This window comes from Vigna angularis, chromosome 2 (genome assembly GCF_016808095.1).
Source record: "Vigna angularis cultivar LongXiaoDou No.4 chromosome 2, ASM1680809v1, whole genome shotgun sequence".
Taxonomy (NCBI): Eukaryota; Viridiplantae; Streptophyta; class Magnoliopsida; order Fabales; family Fabaceae; genus Vigna; species Vigna angularis.
Genome location: NC_068971.1, coordinates 6615803 through 6637986, shown reverse-complemented (window position 1 = coordinate 6637986; position 22184 = coordinate 6615803). Strand labels below are relative to the sequence as shown.

Here is a 22184-nt window from a genome sequence, read left to right as displayed (position 1 = left end):
TCAACTTAAATTTGTCTATTTTTATATGAATTGTATGATAAGTTTAATAGGATGATTTGGGAATCACTCATATACTTTTTTTTGTTATGGACAAACTGTGTTAATTTTTTTTTATCTTTTAAACTAATTTACATAAATTTATTATATTTACTTATTAACTTAGTTAACGCTTTTTTTTTAAATATTGTGTTATTGTTTGATTGGTTTGATGCTTTGCTATTATAACTCCTAACAAAAACAAAAGTTTTAAAAAATTTAGATTGGTTGAACCACTCAATCAATCTCTTTCAGTAATAAATTAAATTAAATATATCTACTTTTTTTAATATTATGTTTAACTTTCAAAGTTTTGAATGACAAATACTCTTCGTGTATATAATATGAATAATTTATTTTTATTTTTATTCTTACTTTATGTTTTTTATTTTTAAATAATGGACTAGTTTGATATATGAAAATTTGTTTTAAATCTATAAAAACTTTTTCATTACATCATGTTTTTAATTATATATTTATTTTATTTTGTGTAATTTTGTTGAATGATATATTAAATTATTTTATATACACATATTTGATAACTTTTACTCATTTTTAATATTTTTAGGTTTAATAGGTTCGGAGGTCCTTATATTTGTGAGTTCGTTTCAATTGGGTCCTCCAATTTTGAAAGTGATCAATTTGGTCCCTAATTTAACAAAATTGAGTCAATAATACCCTTTCCGTTAAATATAATGGACGGCGTTAACTTTTTAAACATGTGGCATGTTGAGGCATCCTTTTATTTGCAGGTGGCACAGTTTTATTTGAAGGATGCTTCAACATACCACATGTTTAAAAAGTTAATGACGTCCATTGCATTTAACGGAAAGGGTATTATTGACTCAATTTTGTTAAATTAGGGACCAAATTGATCACTTTCAAAATTGGAGGACCCAATTGAAACGAACCCACAAATATAGGGACCTCCGAACCTATTAAACCATATTTTTATTTGTTTTTTACTTTTATCATATGTCAAATATTGTTTTGATAATTTTTTATATAATTATTTTTATTTTCTAATTCATTATCATAAATATAATTTTATCAGTATAATTCTATAAATAAATTTTATTTATTAAAATATAATAATTTAATATTATTGTCATAAATTTTGTTTATCATCATCAAAATATTATCAAATACTAAAAAAATCAATAATAAATTGTTATCCTAAACTTACTTAACGCTGAAAAAAATGTATGAATTTATTAATATTACAAATCCACTTTTAACTCAACCTTAAAATGAAATATTTAGATTTTAACTATTGGAAGTAAATTAAGCCTAATCAAAACACAAATAATTACAAAAGGAAAATTAAGAATGATTTAATATACAAATTATGTTAGCACAAGAGTTCTCTTAATCCTTAATTTAAGTTTAAAGGTAATTGTCTGAACGAATTAAGAAAACATATTGCTATAAAAAATCCCAATCTTTATTTCTAGCGCATTACTAATTATGTTTCTTATTCTTAATGTGGCCTTCCAATTATAACTAGAGATATAACATATACCAATCCACAAAAAATAAAAAATCATGAATTAATGACATCAACTAATAATAACAAATTAATAATTAATAATGAAATTTTATATAAAAAAAATTCATTGTGAACAAATTTTACTAATACATGATTAAAGTTAAAACAAAAATTTTAACAACTATTTTATTAATGAAATTTATCAACAAAAATATTTGTCAATAAAATAAAAATTATTTATTATAAAAAGAATTTACTGATAAATTTATTATTAAAGGAAATATTTAGAATGAAAAAAATCTTAAAATTTATGAATAAATATTATTACGGATAAATATTTTTTCTTCGACAGATATTAATTTACTTATAGATTTTTTCCGTTGTTAAATTTTCGTCAATAAAGTTGTTTTTTTTTTACAAATTTAATAAAGTTTGGAGAGTTTATCCATAAATATAAAAGTAAAATAAAATAATGAAGATAAAGTGGAAGTTGAGTATAGTGTAATCGACCACGTTGATATATGGAATGCTCTTCAAAAGGGATTGGTCCCTCTGATTCTGCCATGGATATGGTGAAGCTGACATTTACGATGCTTCATTCTTCATCACTGTTGCTTTTCATTTTCATGTCCTCTTCTGCCACCTTTTTTAATTTTCACATTTCACTATTTTTTTTTTTGTTTTTTTCACGGTCATCATGCGTTTTCTTTGCATTATCATCATCTTATTCTAAAAAATCTAACTATAAATTTGAATTTCATACTAAATAAAAAAAGTTGAATAATATAAAAAAAAATCTACTTGCTTTAACATTTTAAATCGAAAAATCTCATAATCTCTTTAAGAATTTGTTCATATATTATTAGTATTAATCTTCTCCACAAAACCTCTCTTAAAAGATCCAATAATTACGTTATCATAATATTGATTCAGCTATTTAACTTTTATTTATTTATTTTAAATACTATTTTATTGTGATTATTATCATAATTAGTTTGCCCTTAAGTTTTCATCACTTGAAATAAAATATATTGAAGCTGCATTTTTTTTTCAATAACACGACCATCATATAACGTTGAAATGCTTCTAGATTTGAATACTATACTTTCACAAATTGTCATTTTCTTAAAAGGGAAAAATAGACAAAAGAAAAAGAAAAGACAACGATTGTTTTGGTAGTTGTATGCATAAAAGTCGTTCGTTTTAAATTTCTTTAGCACACTTGATTTTAATTTCTAGATATGATTTTTTAATACTACAAATTTGTTTTAGTTTTTATTTATTAATTGATTTAGGCGTAATTAGTTTCTTTTGTTGAATCTTTGAATTTAAGTGAAATGCAATTTTAAATAGTAATAGTTAGAATGTTCATCGCTATGAAGAAAACGATGGCGGTAAAGATAGTGAAGTGTGGTGATAATAATAAATTATTAGAAGTTGTTTCGTAACAAACAATATCAATATTAAGAATGATTATGATTGTAATAAAACTTAGGTTCAAACCTATTTGCCTTGTCCCTTTTCCTTATTTTTTCTTTTTTTCTTTTCTACTTTTTATAAAAACAAGAATTTGGTATGCATACTTTTCCTTCTTTCTATTAAATTATGTTAATCTCTTCTAACTTCGATCTTCATCCATTTTGTAATCACACACACATATATATATATATATATATATATATATATATATATATATATATATATATATATATATATATATTATCTTATAGAATGGTATCAAGTTAAAAAAAACAACATATATTTTAATTTGGTTTTTCAAAAATAAAGTTTATTCTTTTTTTAAAATTTTTTGTTATTTTCATAATCTCTCTTTGTTTTAATTATTGAGAATTTGTATTCTCTCAATTAATTTTTAAAATTTTCTTATTGATATTTTGGTTGTTTTTGGTGTTAAAAGCTTGTAAGTATTTTGTGTTTGGAGTTTTAAGTTGCTTGATTTTTCTTGCATCTAAAGTCAATTTAAAGTAAAGTGAGTTAATTTAATTTATTATTTTAGCCGATTTGGAATTTGTGGTAGGAGTTGAGAATGTGATAATATATTATATTGTTAGTTGTATGAAGTCTAACTAAATCAAGATAATTAGTTTCAAATCAAACTAAGAAATAATGGGTGTTTGTTATGATATTGGAGTTTTAATTAGAAGTTAATGGAGTTAGGAAATTGATAAAAATATTCCTAGTATAATATACTTGTTTTTTTTTTTAAGTTGAGTTTTGGAGTGATAAATTGGAAATATAAATTATGTATGTATACATGTAAAGCATACGTACATGAGAATTGAAATTTTGTTGGATTGGTTCGTACGAATCTTTTAATTTGATTAGACAGAAGATAGTGCAAATTAGTGAATTCAGCAGCTCACATATTTTGGTGTTGGTTTACATGGGTTAAGGTTAAAAAGGTTCGTAGCAAAAAAAAACCCACATAAGAAAAATCTACAAGATTAAAATGTATGGCTAACTTATATGAGTTGATATAAGATTAAGAAAGATAAAGTTAGATCAAATATGAGCTAACACGATTTTATATTAGATGTGAGTTGACTTTATTAAACTCTTCAGGTTATGATTGACTTGAATCGATTTTTCAGTCTAAGCTAACTCAAATTGATATTTAACTTTAATGACTCGACTTTCCTTTTATTTTGTATCGATTTGGCTTAAACTTTATTTTAGGTTGACTTGTCTCAACCTTTGGTCCAAGTCGACTTGTCTTGACGTTTGACCTTAATCAACTAATTTTGACCTTCGATCAAGGCTGATTATTTTTTACCTTTACCTTAGGCCAACTTGGCTTGATTATGGGTTTGGGTTGACTCAACTTGAATATGGGCATTAGTCAACAAAGCTCGATTATGGACCACGTTGACTTGGGCGAAACCTGGGATTAGGGATGACAAAAGAATCTGTGTCCGCGAATATTCGCGGATAAAATCTGCGACAAATAGTTGGTACCTGCGGATATCTACTACCCACGGGTTGCGGGTAGCAGGTTTTTCAATACCCGCTTATAAACGAATCAGGTGCAGGTATTATACTATTCGTATCCGCGGATATTTACTACCCGCAAAAAATAAAAATAAAAATTTAATTTATATTTTATTAAGTTAAATTTAATTAAAATTAACATTAATTTATATTTTATAAGGTTAAATATAATTAAAATTAAATTTTAATTTATATTTAATTTATATATCCGCGGGTTTTAAGATATTCGCGGGTTTTAAAATATTCGCGGGTATTTTTTTAAATGGATATCCGTGCGGGTAGCGGGTCGGGTAACATGTGGATTTTATTTTGTCGGATCGAGTTGCGGGTAGACACTATCCGTGCCCGACCCGACCCGTTGTCATCCCTACCTGGGATGATGTATTTCGACCTTCATCTGGGCGACTTATCTAAACTTCAACTTGGACCGACTTAGCTTAACCTTCTATCAAACTAACAAGGGTCGAACTTTATCCCATACCTATATGTTTAAGCTTTCATCTCAAGATGATTGGCCTCGTTGGCTTGTCTCGAATTTTGTTTTGATCTATCCTTCTCAACCTTCAGTCTGAGTCAGCCTATCTCGACCTTCTGTTTAGACTAGCTTGTCTTGGAATTTAGTCTTAACCAACCTGTCTAGACTTTCGTTCTTTTCTATCAAAGTTGGTCCTTATATATTATTGACTGCCTCAAAGTTTGTTTTATGGCAAAAGGTTACATACAAATTTTTTGGTTCAATTATGGTGATACTTTTTCTCTAGTGAAAAAAATGACTTTTGTTTGATTATTTATAGTCGTGGCTGCTCTTCAACAATGATTTTTTTTATCAGCTGAATGTAAAAAATATGTTTCTTGATGAAGATTTGTACGAAGAGATTTATATGGAGCAACCTCAAGATTTGTTACTCAGGGAAAGTCTTTTGGATTGATATATTGTCTTCACAAATTTTTATATGACTTAAATCAATTTCCTAAGGTCTGGTTTGAAAATTTTAGCAATATTATTCAGCAATTTAGTATGACATTGTGTGAGACAAATCATTTAATCTTTTATCATCACTTGAGTGTTGGATGTTTCTACCTGATATATTCTTAATCATAATTAGTCTTTTGGATTAGTTTTGTCTCACCGCTATTACGGAAGCTTCTAGTGCTTCTCTGATATTTTATTTTTCTCTCTCTTCTTCCATTGTATAAATACACACATTGCTCATTCAATAAAACACACAGTACAGTGCAGTGCGTTGCATGCCTGCAATACATGTCATTCTGTTATGATTTCTCTGATATTTGACATGGTATCAGAGCCTAACGGTCTTCTTCTTCTTCTCCATCACCATTCTTTGCTTCTGCTGCCATGGGTGATGCAACTGATCCCTCTTTTAACGTTCACCATTTTTTATATCTTCATCCCAATGAAAATCCTGCCATGCCCTTAGTCTCTCCTTTACTTGATTCAACCAATTACCATTCTTGGAGCAGATCTATGCTCACCGCTCTTAGTGCCAAGAATAAAGTGGAGCTCATTGATGGAAGCACTCCATGGCCATTAGTTTCTGATCGTCTTTCTAGAGCTTGGAAGCGTTGCAATAACATGGTGGTCTCCTGGCTTGTCCATTCTGTTTCTTCATCTATCAGACAAAGCATCCTTTGGATGGACTGTGCAGAGGAAATTTGGCGCGATCTCAAATCTCGGTACTCACAGGGTGATCTTCTTCGCATCTCAGCTCTACAGCTTGAAGCCTCTTCTCTAAAATAAGGTGATCTCAGTGTCACCGATTATTTTACTCAGCTTAGGGTTATTTGGGATGAACTGGAAAATTTTCGGCCAGATCCGGTTTGCATTTGTGGTGCACAATGTACTTGTAAATTGTCTTCAACCCTTGCTCAACGAAAATTAGAAGATCAAGCTATGCAATTTCTTCGTGGTCTAAATGATCAGTATGCTAATGTTCGTTCTCATGTTTTGTTGATGGATCCCCTACCTCCAATTAACAAAATCTTCTCGTATGTAGCCCAGCAAGAAAGACAATATTCTATTCCTGACATTTTTCATACAGAGCCAAAACAAAATTCTATAAATGTTGTTAATGCTCCTACCACCACCGCTCCTGCTTGTGCCTTTTGTGGACGTTCTGGTCACACTGAAAGTACCTGTTACCGCAAACACGGTTTCCCAAATCATTCTGCTTGTAAGAGTGCCCCCACTCGTGGAAAAATTTGCTCATATTGTGGAAAGATCGGTCACACCATTGAAGTTTGCTATAAGAAGCATGGATATCCTCCTGGTCACCGTTTCTTTAATGCCAAATTCTCTTCTGCTAATAGTGTTTCACTTACTGAAGCACCAGTTGCTGAAAAGGAACAACATACTGCTTCAGAGAATTCAGAAATTCGGTTTACTCCTCAACAATATCAAGCTTTATTGGCCTTGATTCAGCAACCATCTCACACTGCTTCAGCATCCAGTTCTGCGCATGTTAATCACATTGGTTCAATTTCTTCTTCTACACACACATCACATCCTTCAGGTAGTATCTCATCCATAATTTGCACCACACACACACTCCACACAGCTCCCTGGATCCTTGATTCAGGAGCCACAGACCATGTTTCTAATTCCTTACAATTTTTCACTTCATATCATGCCATTGCTCCTATTACTATTAACCTTCCTAATAGTCATCGTGTTATAGCTACTCATGCTGGCATAGTTCACCTCACTTCCACTTTTGCTCTTGTTGATGTTTTATATGTTCCTTCATTCACATACAATTTGATTTCTCTGTCAAAATTGGTCTTGAATACATCTTATCAGATTCTTTTCACAGCTAACTCTTGTCTCATACAGGATACAAAAACCAAGATGAAGATTGGTTCAGTTGATGTAAAGAATGGTCTATACCAGCTTGTTCCTCAAACTTTTAATTTTCCCTAAATCCATTCTACTGTAGTACATCCTGATTGTAATGTTTTGCCTATTGATCTTTGGCATTTTCGCCTTGGGCATTTATCAAACACTCGTCTACATACTATGCAGAAGATATATCCTTGTTTGACCATAAATGAAACTTTCATTTGCAATTCTTGTCATTATGCAAAACAACGCAAACTTCCATTTCCAACAAGTCATTCGCATGCTCAAAAACCTTTTTCTCTTTTGCATATGGACATATGGGGCCCTTACTCTACCCCTTCCATGCATGGTCACAAATTTTTTCTCACAATCGTGGATGATCATACACGTTTCACATGGATTTTTCTCATGACCAATAAAGAACAGACTCGCCAACTGCTTGTTAATTTCATTACTTTTGCTGAAAACCAATTTAACTCTCATGTTCAAATCATTCGCACAGATAATGGTGTTGAGTTCTCTATGCATGAATTTTTCAAATCTAAAGGTATCATACATCAAACATCCTGTGTAGAAACTCCACAACAAAATGGAATTGTCGAGCGCAAACATCAACATTTACTTAATGTTACTCGGGCTCTTCTTTTTCACTCAAATTTACCTGCATGTTTTTGGAATTATGCACTTTTGCATGCCACTTATTTGATAAATCTTATCCCAACACCGTTTCTCAATAATAACACTCCTTTTCAAAAACTTTATGGTCATACATGTGATATTTCTAACCTGAGAGTATTTGGATGTTTGTGTTACATTTCTACATCTACTACCCATCGTAAGAAATTAGACCCACGAGCCCATCCTTGTATTTTCCTTGGCATCCCACACAATACAAAAGGATACCTTGCCTATAATCTTCATAATCGTAGCATTGTCATCTCACGCAATGTATACTTTTATGAAGATCACTTTCCATTCCTTCAACCTCCATCTCCTGATTTTAATATTTCTACTGTCTCACCAACTCCATTTCATAATACTTCTCTCTCTCCTGACTTTATTCCTTATCCATCTACTACATCTAATCCAGCTCCTTCCCCTCTTTCTGCTGAGACAACTTCCCCAACAAACCCACTAAGGCGATCCAGTCGTGCTCATCATCCTCCCTCTTATCTTCAAGATTACCATCATTCATTCACATCAACTACTACCAATCTTCATCCAGGTATGCGTTATCCCATTCAAGATCATCTTTCTTATTCTCACCTTTCTAACAATTTTCAATCATTTGTTTCTTCCATTTCCACAATCACCGAACCACATTCCTATGCTGAAGCGGTTAAACATGATTGCTGGAACAAGGCCATGCAAGCTGAATTGGAGGCTTTAACATTGAATAATACTTGGATTGTCACGTCTCTGCCCCCCCATAAACATGTTATTGGTTGCCGATGGATTTATAAAATCAAGTATCATGCAGATGGCAGTATTGAACGTTACAAAGCTCGTCTTGTTGCTAAGGGATACACTCAAATGGAAGGCTTGGATTATATTGCCACTTTCTCCCCTGTGGCAAAACTCACTACAGTCCGACTACTTTTGGCTTTAGCTGCAATTTTAAATTGGCACTTAAAACAGCTGGATGTAAATAACGCTTTTCTTCATGGTGAATTAGATGAAGAAGTCTACATGACTCTACCTCCGGGAATCAATCCTTCTTTCCCAAACCAAGTATGTAAACTTCAACGATCAATTTATGGATTGAAGCAAGCCAGCCGCCAGTGGTTTGCGAAACTTTCTTCTTTTCTTCTTCAGCATGGATATAAACAATCAGCTTCGGATCATTCTCTATTTTTGAAGATTTCCGATATCCCACTACAGCTATTCTTGTGTATGTGGATGATATCGTCCTTGCCCGCAACAATATTGCAGAGATTGAATCTGTTACAGCCCTCCTTGATCATGCTTTTAAAATCAAAAACCTTGGCAATCTTCGTTACTTTTTGGGTCTAGAAGTTGCCCGCAACAACACTGGAATTCATCTCTCTCAACGAAAGTACACTCTTGACATTTTGACAGATTGTGGTATGTTGGCTTCTCGTCCTGTTGCCACGCCAATGGATTACACTGCTAAGCTTTCCACCTCATCTGGCACCCCGCTTCCTGATTCTTCATCCTATCGTCGTCTTCTTGGGAGATTAATTTATTTAACTACCACTCGCCCTGACATCTCCTATGCTGTCCATCATCTCAGCCAATTCATGTCAGCTCCTACATCAGCACATTCTCAAGCAGCTTTTCGTATTTTACGATATCTAAAGCAAGCACCTGGTTTCGGTCTGTTTTTTGCAACTAAGAGTCTCCAATTGAAGGCGTTTAGTGACTCTGACTGGGCAGGTTGTCTCGACACTCGCCGTTCTGTTATAGGTTTTTCTGTGTATCTTGGAGATTCACTTGTTTCATGGCGTTCTAAAAAGCAACCTACAGTTTCTCGCAGCTCCTCAGAGGCTGAATATCGTGCTCTTGCTGCCACCACATGTGAAATTCAATGGTTGACTTATCTACTCACAGATTTAAACATTTCTTTCAAGCAACCTGCTCTTCTCTACTGTGATAATCAGTCTGCCCTCCAAATTGCAGCCAATCAAGTGTTCCATGAGCGCACCAAACATATAGACATTGACTGCCACTTAGTCCGTGAAAAAGTTCAATCTGGATTAGTGAAACTACTACCCGTGTCTTCTTCTCAGCAGCTTGCAGATATCTTCACCAAGTCTCTGTCTCCTTCTTTGTTCTCCACTCTTCGTACCAAGCTGGGAATGTTCAATCTTTATTCCCAGCTTGAGGGGGGGTCTTAATCATAATTAGTCTTTTGGATTAGTTTTGTCTCACCGCTGTTACGGAAGCTTCTAGTGCTTCTCTGATATTTTATTTTTCTCTCTCTTCTTCCATTGTATAAATACACACGTTGCTCATTCAATAAAACACACAGTACAGTGCAGTGCGTTGCATGCCTGCAATACGTGTCATTCTGTTATGATTTCTCTTATATTTGACATATATGTTGATGACATCGTTCTTACATGTAGTGACAACCATGACATCTTCCAGATGAAACATCTTTGTCACACTAGTACAAAAATATCGTATAACGTCGTTGTTTTTTGACCTTTCACGTCGAATATGAGGTCGACATCATATCGGGAGACGTTAAATTGACGTCGAATTTAAAAAATTCGACATTAATCAAATTGACATCAAATTTTGTTAATATTCGACGTTAAGAAATTTTTTTTATTTTTTTTAATTAATTGTATTCCTTTTTTACAACTCTGCGAGACCTGGAAAGCAGAAAAAAAACAAATTTCAGTTTTTGATATTTTATAAAGCATGAACTATGAACGTGTAGTATAGTATCAACAACAAACAACAATAGCAAACAACAAACAAGTTCAATCAAACAACAACAAACAAGTTCAACCAAATAACAACAAACAAATTCAACAAATAAGTTCTTCAAAACAAAAACGAAAACGAAAACTAACCTTCAAAAGGTGGGTTCCTGGGAATAAAGTGTTTCCACGAGTGAGAGAGAAAGCAGAATGCGCCTATGAAGGACAAGAACACGAAAATAATCGGTCAAAACAAACGAAAATTATACATAAAGTAGTTAATTAACATGCATTTGTATCAAATGAAAGAAAGATTATATGTGATAATCGTCAAACTTCGTTCGAGAAAAGTTTAAGAAGAGAAGAAAGTCTCGCGCGCTAAGATAAAGTGAATGAATTTTCAATCTCCCCCTCAAATTAAAAAGGGGAAACTTTTGGCTGACAAATAATACGTCGAAGCTCCTACAAAATTCGACGTATTATATGTGGTTTAAAAGAAAAAAGAAAAAAAAAATTAAAAAGGGATTACTTTTTTGGCTTCTGGTTGACAAATCCCTTACAAAATTCAACATATTATTTGTTGTTTAAAAGAAAAAAGAAAAAAGAATTAAAAAGGATGACTCTTTGGCTTTTGACTCACAAATATTACATTGAACCCCTACAAGATTCGACGTACTATTGATGGTTTAAAAGAAAGAAGAAAGAGAATGACGCGCTGGTTTGAATAATTACCATGATAGAACGTGGAATTGAATGGAACTTCGACGTTCTATAATTGTATTTATTTACAAAAATGTCACTGATCATTTTTAACGTTGATTATTAAGTGGTTGGATGTTGAACGCGTGACGTTATACGTTGTTTTTGTACTAGTGTCACCACTTTTAAACCAAATATCTTAGTAAACTTATATATGTTTTGGATATTGAGATGCCAGAATTCAACAATAATATTAACACTAATGAAAGTTTCGCTGGTCAAGCGATAATTTATTTTTCTCAAGTAAAAATTAAATAAGTTAACCTTTTTATATCATAAGGAAAAAGAGACGTATATTTAAATAATTTATTCAATTGAAATAACAATTAGGTATGGTGTTGTGGTAATATATGGGTCACAAATATAAAATGGTATATAACATAGATCCTTTGTTTTACTAAGTATAGGTCATGTAAACTAATTAAGATAATGGGCAGTGAAAAACTAATTTATACACCCATGATACATTGAAATTATCCTAATTTCTTACTCTTAAAAAATTGATTTGAATAAGACGTCTTTAATACGAGCCTTAATCTTTTGAATAACATCTTGAATCTTTTAGTACTTAATTTTAATTAACTAGGATTCTTTATTTGCTTGTAATTAGTGGAATAAGCGAACTATCCAAGCGAAGCTATTCAATATTCCCATCTGATATCAATATTGAATAACTTCATTTGATACTGACTCTCCTTTTTCATTTCGTTCTCATCTCTAAAAAAGTTGTTCCTCGCTTAATAGAAAATCATATTTCAAATTATTTGTCAAGAAACAATGTTTGTTACACCAACCTAGCTACCTATCATTTATATACTTGCAACACTGTAATTTAATGCCAAAAATGCATTATTCTATTGAATCAATTCTTACAAAAAAAATATACTTTTTCGTTGTTGGAATTAAGAAGCAAATTATATATGGTTTCTCATTTTCTTGTCTCGATAGGTTATAGACCAAGATGTAGACTTAATAATGGAGTTTTGGGAAGAAGAGGGAAAGGGAGAACATTTCTTAATTATTATTTACTTTTTAGGGAGTATATGTTATTTTTAAATTAAATAAAATATATAAATACAATTTTATCAAGTGAGATGATAAGTATGTTTTGTCATAGAAAATGTAAATGTAAATGTATTTTTTAAAAATTAGGAGATGTCAAATAATATATATATATATATATATATATATATATATATATATATATATATATATATATATATATATATATATATATATATATATATATCCTAAACATTGTTATATTATTTATTGATATAATGTTTTATAACATTATTTGCAGTAATAAAACTTTTTATGTGTCAAACCAAATATTCTTAATTTTACTTAATTAATGCGAGAAATTTCATTTTATGATATAAAACAGCTTAAAAAATTATGTATAAGAGGAAGAACTATCATTACCATAATATATTTTAACGAACAGAAGAAAGTGTGCAATGACAGAGAAGAAAAGAATGAAAGGCTTAATTAAGTATTTATTGATTTCAAATGAATGGCACGTGGGAAGAGACACATCAATCTTCTCCATATTGATGCCATGAACAACAAAACGAAATTACAAAAATGTGTCTAATTGTAGTGGGAAACAAGTAATAGAATAGTGATGGAAAATCTGGTAATATAATGAAGTGGTGCTGTGATCAGTTCTTTGAGTTCATGTTGTTCTTCACTTTCTCTGCATTTTCTTTGACGTATTGAGCTGACTCTTGAGACTTTCCGATCACGGTGTCTTTAGCCCTATTGGCTGTGTCCTTAGTGGAATCCCATGCACCTTGCACTGTCTGCTTTGCTTTCTCTGCCATGCTGTGAGCACTTGCCGACATCTGATTAGCCAGTTCGTCTGCCTTGTGATTCACCTGTTTCATCATTAATTCTCAACCCTAATCATGCTTAATCACATCATCAAAAACCTTTTAATCACTGTAATAACTGTCAAAAAAAGTATTAATTACTTGTGCTGTGGTGAAAGCCTTGTCTTGCGTTGATTCATTCAAACTGTTGTTAACTGTTTCACTGACTCCTTGCTTGGTGCCTTCAATGGCTGCTGAGCCTTCAGGAGAAGTTGGCACCTACAGATTAAGATACAGAATTATTATAATATTAACAACACTATGATTCAACTTTAATCTTTTCACGTTCTCCTCGGTTAATAACACAAACACATTGCATGCATATACATAAACACAAAAACTTGAATTGAAGAATGTACTTGGATGGATCTAGGTGTAGCAGCTGCGAGTAATCTAGGGTTCCAGGCACGAGTAGTAGCAATGATTGCTCCAGCATGGCCAAACTTTGGGAGGGATGTAACTAGGGTGAAGCTTGCCATTTTCTGATGAATTGCTTTGTTTTTTCTTCTGTTTTCGCTGTGTGTTAGGAAATTGTATATGATTTGTTGCATTGTAGGTCACTGTGAATATGTATATATAGTGTTTCTCAGATGTTTGTTCGTGTGCCAAGAGTTATTCACGTCAACTAGTGGTAGAAAAAACATATATCCACAAAAGACCCGGTATTGTAGGACACTGTCTAGGGCTCTTGTGGCCTTAAAAATTTGAGATTCAAACTAGACATAATATTCTTTTTTTTAATAAATACTATTTATTTAATCATTCTATTTTAGAAGGGATTATATAATTGACATTGAAAGTCACATTTTCTATTATTAGTTTATTAATGATGTTGAAAGAAAGTAAACTTTTAATGTTAGTTAAAACTTAATCAATGAATGAAGTAAGTACATTTTTTATAGAGTCTATTTTGGGGGAGTTCTCGATTTATAAAATTTAAAAGTAGGTAAATAATAATATAATTTAAAATTTAAAGTATTATAAATAAATATTGATATATAACTACGTTATTCGCAAATTTGAAAGAAACATAAATTCGTAAAAGTTGCATGCGTTACTTTTTTTTCTTAAGAATTTTGCTTATATGTCTCTTATCTCTTTATCAATAATGATTTATCTCTTTATCAATAATGATTGATGGTCTTTGAATACTTGAAACATAAATAAAAATATAATATAATAATATAATATACCAGTCAATTAATAATGTTATAATATAAATTATCTTAGTGCAAAAATGTGAAACCCCATAAAATAGTATTTTAGAAGTGGTAGTAGTTTAAAAATAGTGAGACTCGGTTATTTTAATATTAAATGATTTGTTTATAAATAGTTTTGTTATAAACTAATTTTATTATTTTAAAAGGTGTTATCTCTCTAGAAATCATTTTTCTAGAGTTTCTCTCTAAGAGTTCTAACTCCTGAGTCATCTATTTGACTATCAAGAGGTACCTAATCAACTACGGTAACGAGTTCTACTTGTCGCATGTGAGTTGTAATGTTCTTTCCTAGTTTCTTGTTGATAAAAGGTCCTAAGGACTTTCTCTGATCTTTGTTCGACATTTTATAGGTGTTTCTAGAATTCCTTAAGCTCTAAGTAAAGGTTCGATGTAAGGTAAGGGAAACTAGACCATGTTTAGTTATGTTGGTATTGTAAATTTAGTATTTCTATAAGTTATAGATGATTTTGAGAAATAGGTATGATTAAGCGTATAATATGTGTGTTAATTTGTAATCTTGATAGTATAATGTGTGTATGATTGGAATGATGTGAAATTGATGTTATATGATGTCGTGATTGTTGGTTTGATGTTTGAAAACTGAACTCAAGTAGTTGGAGTGAGAGTTGGTCAAATTATTGAGTTTTAAGCCTAAAGGGGGGGGGGGGGGGGGGGGGGAGGGGGGGTTAAGGGGGTTTCATATGTGAGTTTGAGAATTTGGGGGGAAAATTGTTATTGAGGTGTTGTCATTAGGTAAATTAAGACTTGTTGGAGGTATAATGTGATTGAAATCTGATCTGTAATGAAAAGGTAGTGTATAGTGTCAGTTTAAAGTGTTTTCAATGTAAAAATGAAGTTTTTGAGTAGTGAGATTTTGAAGTAAAGGGTTTAATCTGTTTGGGAGAGTTTGGAATAGGTTATGAGACTAATTTAGACTTGGATAGAGGTTCAAACTAGTGAAAATCTGTCATGAAGGTGAGAATTACATCTCAGGTTGGATGTTAGTCCATTTTGGGGGTTTTGAGTTGTTAAGTTGGTTTGGTACATCTAATTCTTATCCAAATGACCAATGCAATACTCTAGTTTCATCTAGAAACATGTTTTCATATCAATATTAGTGTTACAGATTATAAATTGATCATTTGGATATGTTTATAATACAACAAAACAAGAAAAATGGTGATGTAAAAAACTGAAAGAATAATCGATTATCTCACTTGATAATCGATTATTCCAGTCCTATTCAAAGCTCTTGGCAATAATCGATTATCATGTGATAATTGATTATTACCGTCCGAAAATCATCTAAGACAATTTTGGGTGATTTTTGGGGTTTCAGATATCATTTTTAAACGTTCTTTAGTTTGTTTTTTTTTTGGGTTGTGGACTTTTTGGAGTTGTTGGTGAAGGTTTCAAAGTTTTTTTCCTTGCCTAAGTATGAGTTTAAAGGGGTTTTGTGTTTAATGATTCTTCTTGGATTGTTCTTATGTATTAATGTATATGGAATGGTTTCATGTGATTTTTGATGACTCGTTGGGTTGTTTATGGTCCTTTGAAGTATAATCAGTGTTATATATGTTTGTATGTAATGTAAAAGTGAAAGGTTATATGTATATGGTTTCATATGGATTCAAAGGGTTTCACAGTTGGTAGAATGGGTTCCACGGAGGGACTCCTTCGATGTGGTTTCAAGTATCTTTAGAATGAATGCAGGGAACTCAGTATTGGGAGTTATCCTAACACTCTAATGATATTTCATTCTCAAGTAGAGAAGATTGACTCATGTGGTGAGAGTAGTAGAAGGTCTTAGTCTAGGTGATTTTTAGAGGCCCACGATGTGGTAACAAACTAAGCTTGTGTGGGTGGTAGGGTGAAACCAATTGGTAATGACCACCACAAGTGCACAACCCGCCATAGCTCGACATTCATTCTAAGTCCGGACAATCTAGTCAAAGTATGGTCATGCATAAAGTGTTTAGTTGGTAGGTGTGATATGTGTATCATGTGTATAATGTTTAAATATTTATATATATTATTAATTGTTTGTATTCTAGCTTATCCTTGCTTTTTGTGTTGTTTTGTCTTTATGTATGTTTCTCTTGCGATGATCACCTTAATGGGTGTAAGCTTAGGAATGACATATCTCCGGTTATCTCAGCGTGGGAGTGAGGGAGAAGGAGCGGTACAGATAGCTTATGAAATTCTTCAGGTGTAGATATTTCTTCTATAAGAAATTTCAAGTTTCTTTTATAAGTTATCATCTTTGTAGCTCTTATTTTAATGATTTTATACTACTAAATTTGAAATGTTACATAAAACGTAGATATAATATTTGGTACGGTAACATTTTTGTGAATATTAAGTCACATAATCATAGTTTTGCTGCACAATAGCTTATAGTTTTTCTGTTACATTCTTTTGTTCCATATATACTCTTTGTCTTTCCTCTTCACAAACAATAATAGATATTCTTTTCTTGCCTTTTATTTTGGCATTCTTTTTCTTTTATTACGCTGTCATGCAATCCTATGATAGTATTAGAGAGCTCTTTAGATGAAGGGCTTTGTTGCGTCTTACTCTGATTTTTCTACCTTCTATTCTTTTATTTTGTTCCTTATCATGGCCACCATTGAAGCACATCAATCACTACAAGATCCTACACATACCTATCTTTATCTTTATCCTAATGAAAATCGAGCTATATCTCTTGTTTCACCTTTGACACTGCAAACTATCACTCATGAAGTCGATATGTTGTCACAACACTCTTTGCCAAGAACAAAGTTGAATTTGTTCTTAGATTGGCACCTCAACCCATCAAGACTCATCTTTCTTACCCAGCATGGTTTCGATGTAACAATATAGTTGTTTCTTGACTTGTGCATTCCGTCTCCCTTTTATTCGTGAGAGTATGTCTCCTTCTATTCAAATTCCACAATCATATGAATCAAATTTAAATTTAAATAATTTAGACTTTGTTTAAGCTTAAAATATTTATGAGTATATAGATATATGGACGATAGTATACCTGAAGATAAATTCAAATTCAAAGTGACACCATAATAATGAATGATACAATATCTAACTACATCTACGATACACATCCCAAGCCTTAAGCCCAATGATGAAAAAAACTGCAATTAATAATGTAAATTCAAAGTGGATGTTACTGTTTTGGTCGAATTTTATAGAATTTTTGAAGTTACTCCACATTAAATTTTATCTTCAATCTAAAGATAGATAAGCAATCAGAAGTAAATACTATGTTTTTGCTGGGAGCTCTTTTAATAACTAATTATGTATGACAAAAATAGTTAAATACATATTATTTAAATATATAATATAATAACATATAAGATTACAGAATCAGACTATCTAAATATTATTAAACAAATACAGAGAGGAGAAGTGAAAGAAGTTATTAAACAAATAACTAAAACCAAATAATGTTCTAAATATTTCACAATTTGAAATATAAAAGTTTATAAAGATATACTAAGAAACTTTTGAAGGAATAGAAGCTCCCTTGAACAAGTGTTGCATAAGTTGAAGGTGGTGTATCATTGTTAAATAGGTTATAAAAGACTTAGTTGGTGGAGTTATGCGACGAAATTTACATAGAATTATCTAAATGGTAATGTGTTGTACATTAATTTTATTCATATTTATAAAAATGTTTTGCCTTTTAATAAAAAATGGAATTTTGTATTCTTTAAATTCGCATGAAATTAAAGTATATGAAGTAATTAAATATAATAATTCAAATCAATTCAACCCAATGTGTTATAATTTGAATTAGTCAAGATATAAACTTATGTGTTAAAAATATAATTAATTTAAAATGACAATTATGGCTCATAAATTAGAAAATATTTTCATTTATCTTCTGCTTGATAAATCCAAACTTAAATACAAAACTAATAAAATTTAAATAGATATTTTATGAAGGGGGATATCTTTATTAATGTTCATATTAAGAATTAAGAAAAGTTAGATGATAAATTTTTCTAACCAAGTTTGACTCAAACCTACTATTAGAACTCAACACTTATCCCAATAGCCGAGTCATTACCAAATTACTTGCAAATACTAGAGATCTCTTAGTTCACTAGTAATACAGTGAACATGGTGTATGTATAAATTGAAATAAGTATCAGAACTAGCTATGAAGGTTGAATTGATCTCAAACCTAAATCCCACGAGTGCCAACAGAACACAGACTATCATGTTCTAAAATACCTTCCTTGTTAGTGAGTGACAATAGAGGACAAATAAGAGCCCAGGTGTTAGTCTCAGAAAATACAACGTTAAGCAAATGTAATAATGTTGTAAAAACTGTTTCCATGTCATTGGTGATTGAATTTGTTTGTAAATCTAAGCATATATAGAAACAAAGAAAATAACAGGCTCGGAGTTCTGTTCAAAGATCGATTATTTATAAAAACAAGGCAAAGCATTTATTCAGTTGTCACAAAGCCAATAAGTGCTATAATAATTTTATTCAGCCTTTAGTCTATCTGTGTCAGGTAAAATTTAAGCTTAGTTCACAACAAACCGGAAAAAAGAAGGCATACATAAATTAGTTAAACGAAATAAAGAAATATAGAAGCCACCCAACCAAGGGAATTTCACTCCACCAAGGATCCTCAAGTTCAGGAGCTTCAACCAGATGCAACTGTCTTCCAGAGCTTGACCCACTCTACCATGGTTTCGGCAGCCTGAGAAAACACAGGATGAGCCTTCCCTAGTTGTTCATTCACTGCTTTGGCAATCTCAACCATACAAACCTCTGCTGTAGTTGCTGATTGTGGCAACTTCAATGACTGAAAGAAAGGAACAACATCCTCCATCAATTTCACCCCTTCCCACTCTTTCTTCAAGCTCTGAACTGCATCACCCCTTTCTGTTCTCCAGACATATGGTAACCCAGTTTTCACACCAAGGCCTAGGTGGTCACAGATCACTTTCACACACATTCCACACCATATGTCTTCCACAGTTTCCCACCTCAGTTTCCCCTCCCCTGTCAATCTCAATGCCGGGCCTATTGCTGGACCAATAGCTTCACGGTTAAAGGCAACATTGATTCCACTCATTGGCAACAAGGCTCTTGCAGGAACAGTCAAAACTGCATCTACATATCGCACATTCTTCTGCCGTGGCTTCAGAGCTTGTGTTGGAGCATCAAGGTCGGCCATATTGAGCCATAGCCCACATGACACAGCACAATTAACTCCTTCTCGCAGGCTAAATGGGTAACCACGAACAAAATCTGCACCCTTTCGGAATGGATCATATAGTGTATTGAAGAAGAAAGGGGTGGCAGGAGTCTGGAGGTTCGAAACATGCTGAGCCACAGCATCCACCAAATACCCCGCATTATCTTTTGCAGGAACACAATCATCATCAATACAGACAACATACTTTTTCCGTGAAATTAGAAAGCCAAAATATCTACAAGAGTAGCCAGAGAAGCGAATAGAAGAGGAAGAACCCACCACTCGCTCAATATCAGCCTTTGAATACACATCCGCCCTGAATCCTTCAGGAATTTGTAGTTCTTCTTTGAGGTCAGGATCTTTTACTATTATCAGGTGAAAGCGGGAGAAAATTGGCCTCCATTCATTCATGAAAGTTGTGAGGTCAGCGTGTAATGCACCAATCACAATATCCACTTCATTATCGTTGATAACTGCTTGAGACATCTTGAAGAGTACAGAACACAGACTATCACACAAACTAAAAGTCTTGTTTTACCTCCTTAGCGCTGAGATTATTTAACCTTACTTTAGAACTTTTCAGAACACCCTGTACTCAGAGATATCAAATGTCAGAAAATAAACATTTGTCACCACAGCAGCAGCTAGTATACGTATTATTACACAAATTCTTAAAACAACTCACTGGTGGGAAGCACAGGGGTCAGAACATGTCGGATATTGAGTGCCTCAACAAGGGAAATCACTTCATCCTTACCAGTCGCTATGAACAGTCTCAGAACTTTCTCAGTCAGTTTCCCAGCTCTTAATATTCTCTGTCCATGAAAACCACATGTAATAGAGTAAGGATGCTGAATGATAGTGAAATAACAAAACTTCAGGTAGCATCTAATGGCCACAATTATATACAGACAACAAAAGGAATGAAACTAGATCCACGATATTTGACATGTCCATATTTTCATCCCGATTACAAAACAGTTGTTTGAGCCAGCTACATTTGTAAAAACAGTGAAAAATGAAATTTTAAAACTTCATATCCCAACAAGAAAGCAGAAAGTGAAGTAAAATCTTGCCCTAGTGTTAACCGCCACCCAAAGTAAAAATACAAGATAACATAACCATCAATTCAATCCCGTAACAGTCATAAATGAGATTTGTTTCATAATTTGCTAAACAAAAACCCTTGGAATTTTCAAAACACACAAAAGCAATATCGAATCCTTAGAGTACTTTAGAATTAAGAATTAGAATTACACTTTGACAATTGGCACAAAACAAAAACAACTTGAACCAACTAAATACGTTAGAGGAATCAAAACTATCATTCTGATAGGAGAGCATTCCTTAAATAAGTACATCTAAGTTTTAATCTTCGAAAAATGCAAGAAAAGAAAGGAAAACGAGCATGCGGCTGAATAACCTTCCTTCACTCATTGAAGGAGGCGAGAGTTGATTTTTATGGGAGATCTAAAGAAGGGGCATTGATTAAAACAAAAGGGGTAGTGTGAATGAAGCAGAGCGAAAAAAAGAAGAAAGAAAAAAGGGCATGAAAGTGAAACCTTGGTTAACTAGGAAGTAGAAGTAGGATGCATGAGAAAAAAGCGAGAAAGAGAGAGAGAAAGAGATTATAAGAAGAAAAGTACCAGGAAGAGGTCGAGGAGGATGTGATCAGGGATTGAGGAGAGATCGGAGATGTCGGATAGATTGAGGACGGCCGAGTCAATGGTGAGGGATAAGAGCGATGGCGGTGGTTTTGTTCTCATTCATTCCAAAATATTAATTAAAAATAAACGGTGATGGGTGGCTACAATTATCCCTTTGAGAGAGAGAAAATGGTGATTAAAGAATTGGTCGCATCGAGGAAGCAAGAGAAGGAAGAAGCCACACCAGATCCTCTAATCTCTCTGCTCTTTCCGTCCTCTCTCGCAACTACACCAAAATCCAAAAACTCTATTTCGTTTCATAATAATAACGGATTAATTAATAATAATAAATAATAATTCTTGATAATAAAATAATAATTAAAAAATAAACGCCTGCTACAATTTCAGTTTTTCTCCAACTTCAATGCGTGCCTATAATAGGTCTCATCTCTAGTCTATTTTATAATATAAAATAAAATAAAATAAAATAAAATAAAATAAAATAAACTAAACCAGATAATTGAGTTCCCGTCGCAGGCCTGCTTTTAAACTACACACAAGGAGATAAGATTGTAATTTGTTCTTTTATTTAAGAATTTTCAAACCTAAAGAAAAAATATTTAAAGTAAGGTAAGATTGTATTATTATTTTGATTTTGATTATAACAGGTATTTTATTTATTG

General features: G+C 32.2%; 2 protein-coding genes across 3 annotated transcripts; both read right to left on the bottom strand.

The window, feature by feature from the left end:
- Positions 1-13033: 13033 nt before the first annotated feature.
- LOC108328856 (uncharacterized protein At4g13230) lies at positions 13034-14010 on the bottom strand. Its single transcript, XM_017562742.2, has 3 exons — positions 13776-14010; positions 13519-13635; positions 13034-13422 (listed from the first exon to the last, which is right to left on the bottom strand). The coding sequence occupies exons 1-3, from the start codon at positions 13965-13967 to the stop codon at positions 13207-13209; spliced, it is 525 nt and encodes a 174-aa protein (XP_017418231.2). The 5' UTR covers positions 13968-14010; the 3' UTR covers positions 13034-13206.
- Positions 14011-19092: 5082 nt separating this feature from the next.
- LOC108328979 (probable UDP-arabinopyranose mutase 5) lies at positions 19093-21817 on the bottom strand. Of its 2 annotated transcripts, none has more exons than XM_017562918.2 (3): positions 21502-21817; positions 20541-20670; positions 19093-20331 (listed from the first exon to the last, which is right to left on the bottom strand). In XM_017562918.2, exons 1-3 carry the CDS (start codon positions 21619-21621, stop codon positions 19298-19300), a joined length of 1284 nt encoding a protein of 427 aa, XP_017418407.1. In that variant the 5' UTR covers positions 21622-21817; the 3' UTR covers positions 19093-19297. The 2 variants fall into 2 exon arrangements, with proteins under 2 accessions (XP_017418407.1, XP_017418405.2); XM_017562916.2 differs by having other exon boundaries at positions 19093-20444; positions 21502-21814.
- Between the last annotated feature and the right edge of the window lie 367 nt (positions 21818-22184).

Coding starts and splice junctions, on each gene's coding strand:
- LOC108328979 (XM_017562918.2), bottom strand. CDS start 21,621: ATGAGAACAAAACCACCGCCATCGCTCTTATCCCTCACCATTGACTCG. Junction 20,671..21,501: donor TCCTCCTCGACCTCTTCCTG/GTACTTTTCTTC, acceptor TTTCATGGACAG/AGAATATTAAGAGCTGGGAA. Junction 20,332..20,540: donor GACCCCTGTGCTTCCCACCA/GTGAGTTGTTTT, acceptor AGATGTCTCAAG/CAGTTATCAACGATAATGAA.
- LOC108328856 (XM_017562742.2), bottom strand. CDS start 13,967: ATGCAACAAATCATATACAATTTCCTAACACACAGCGAAAACAGAAGA. Junction 13,636..13,775: donor CTACACCTAGATCCATCCAA/GTACATTCTTCA, acceptor CTTAATCTGTAG/GTGCCAACTTCTCCTGAAGG. Junction 13,423..13,518: donor AGGCTTTCACCACAGCACAA/GTAATTAATACT, acceptor ATGATGAAACAG/GTGAATCACAAGGCAGACGA.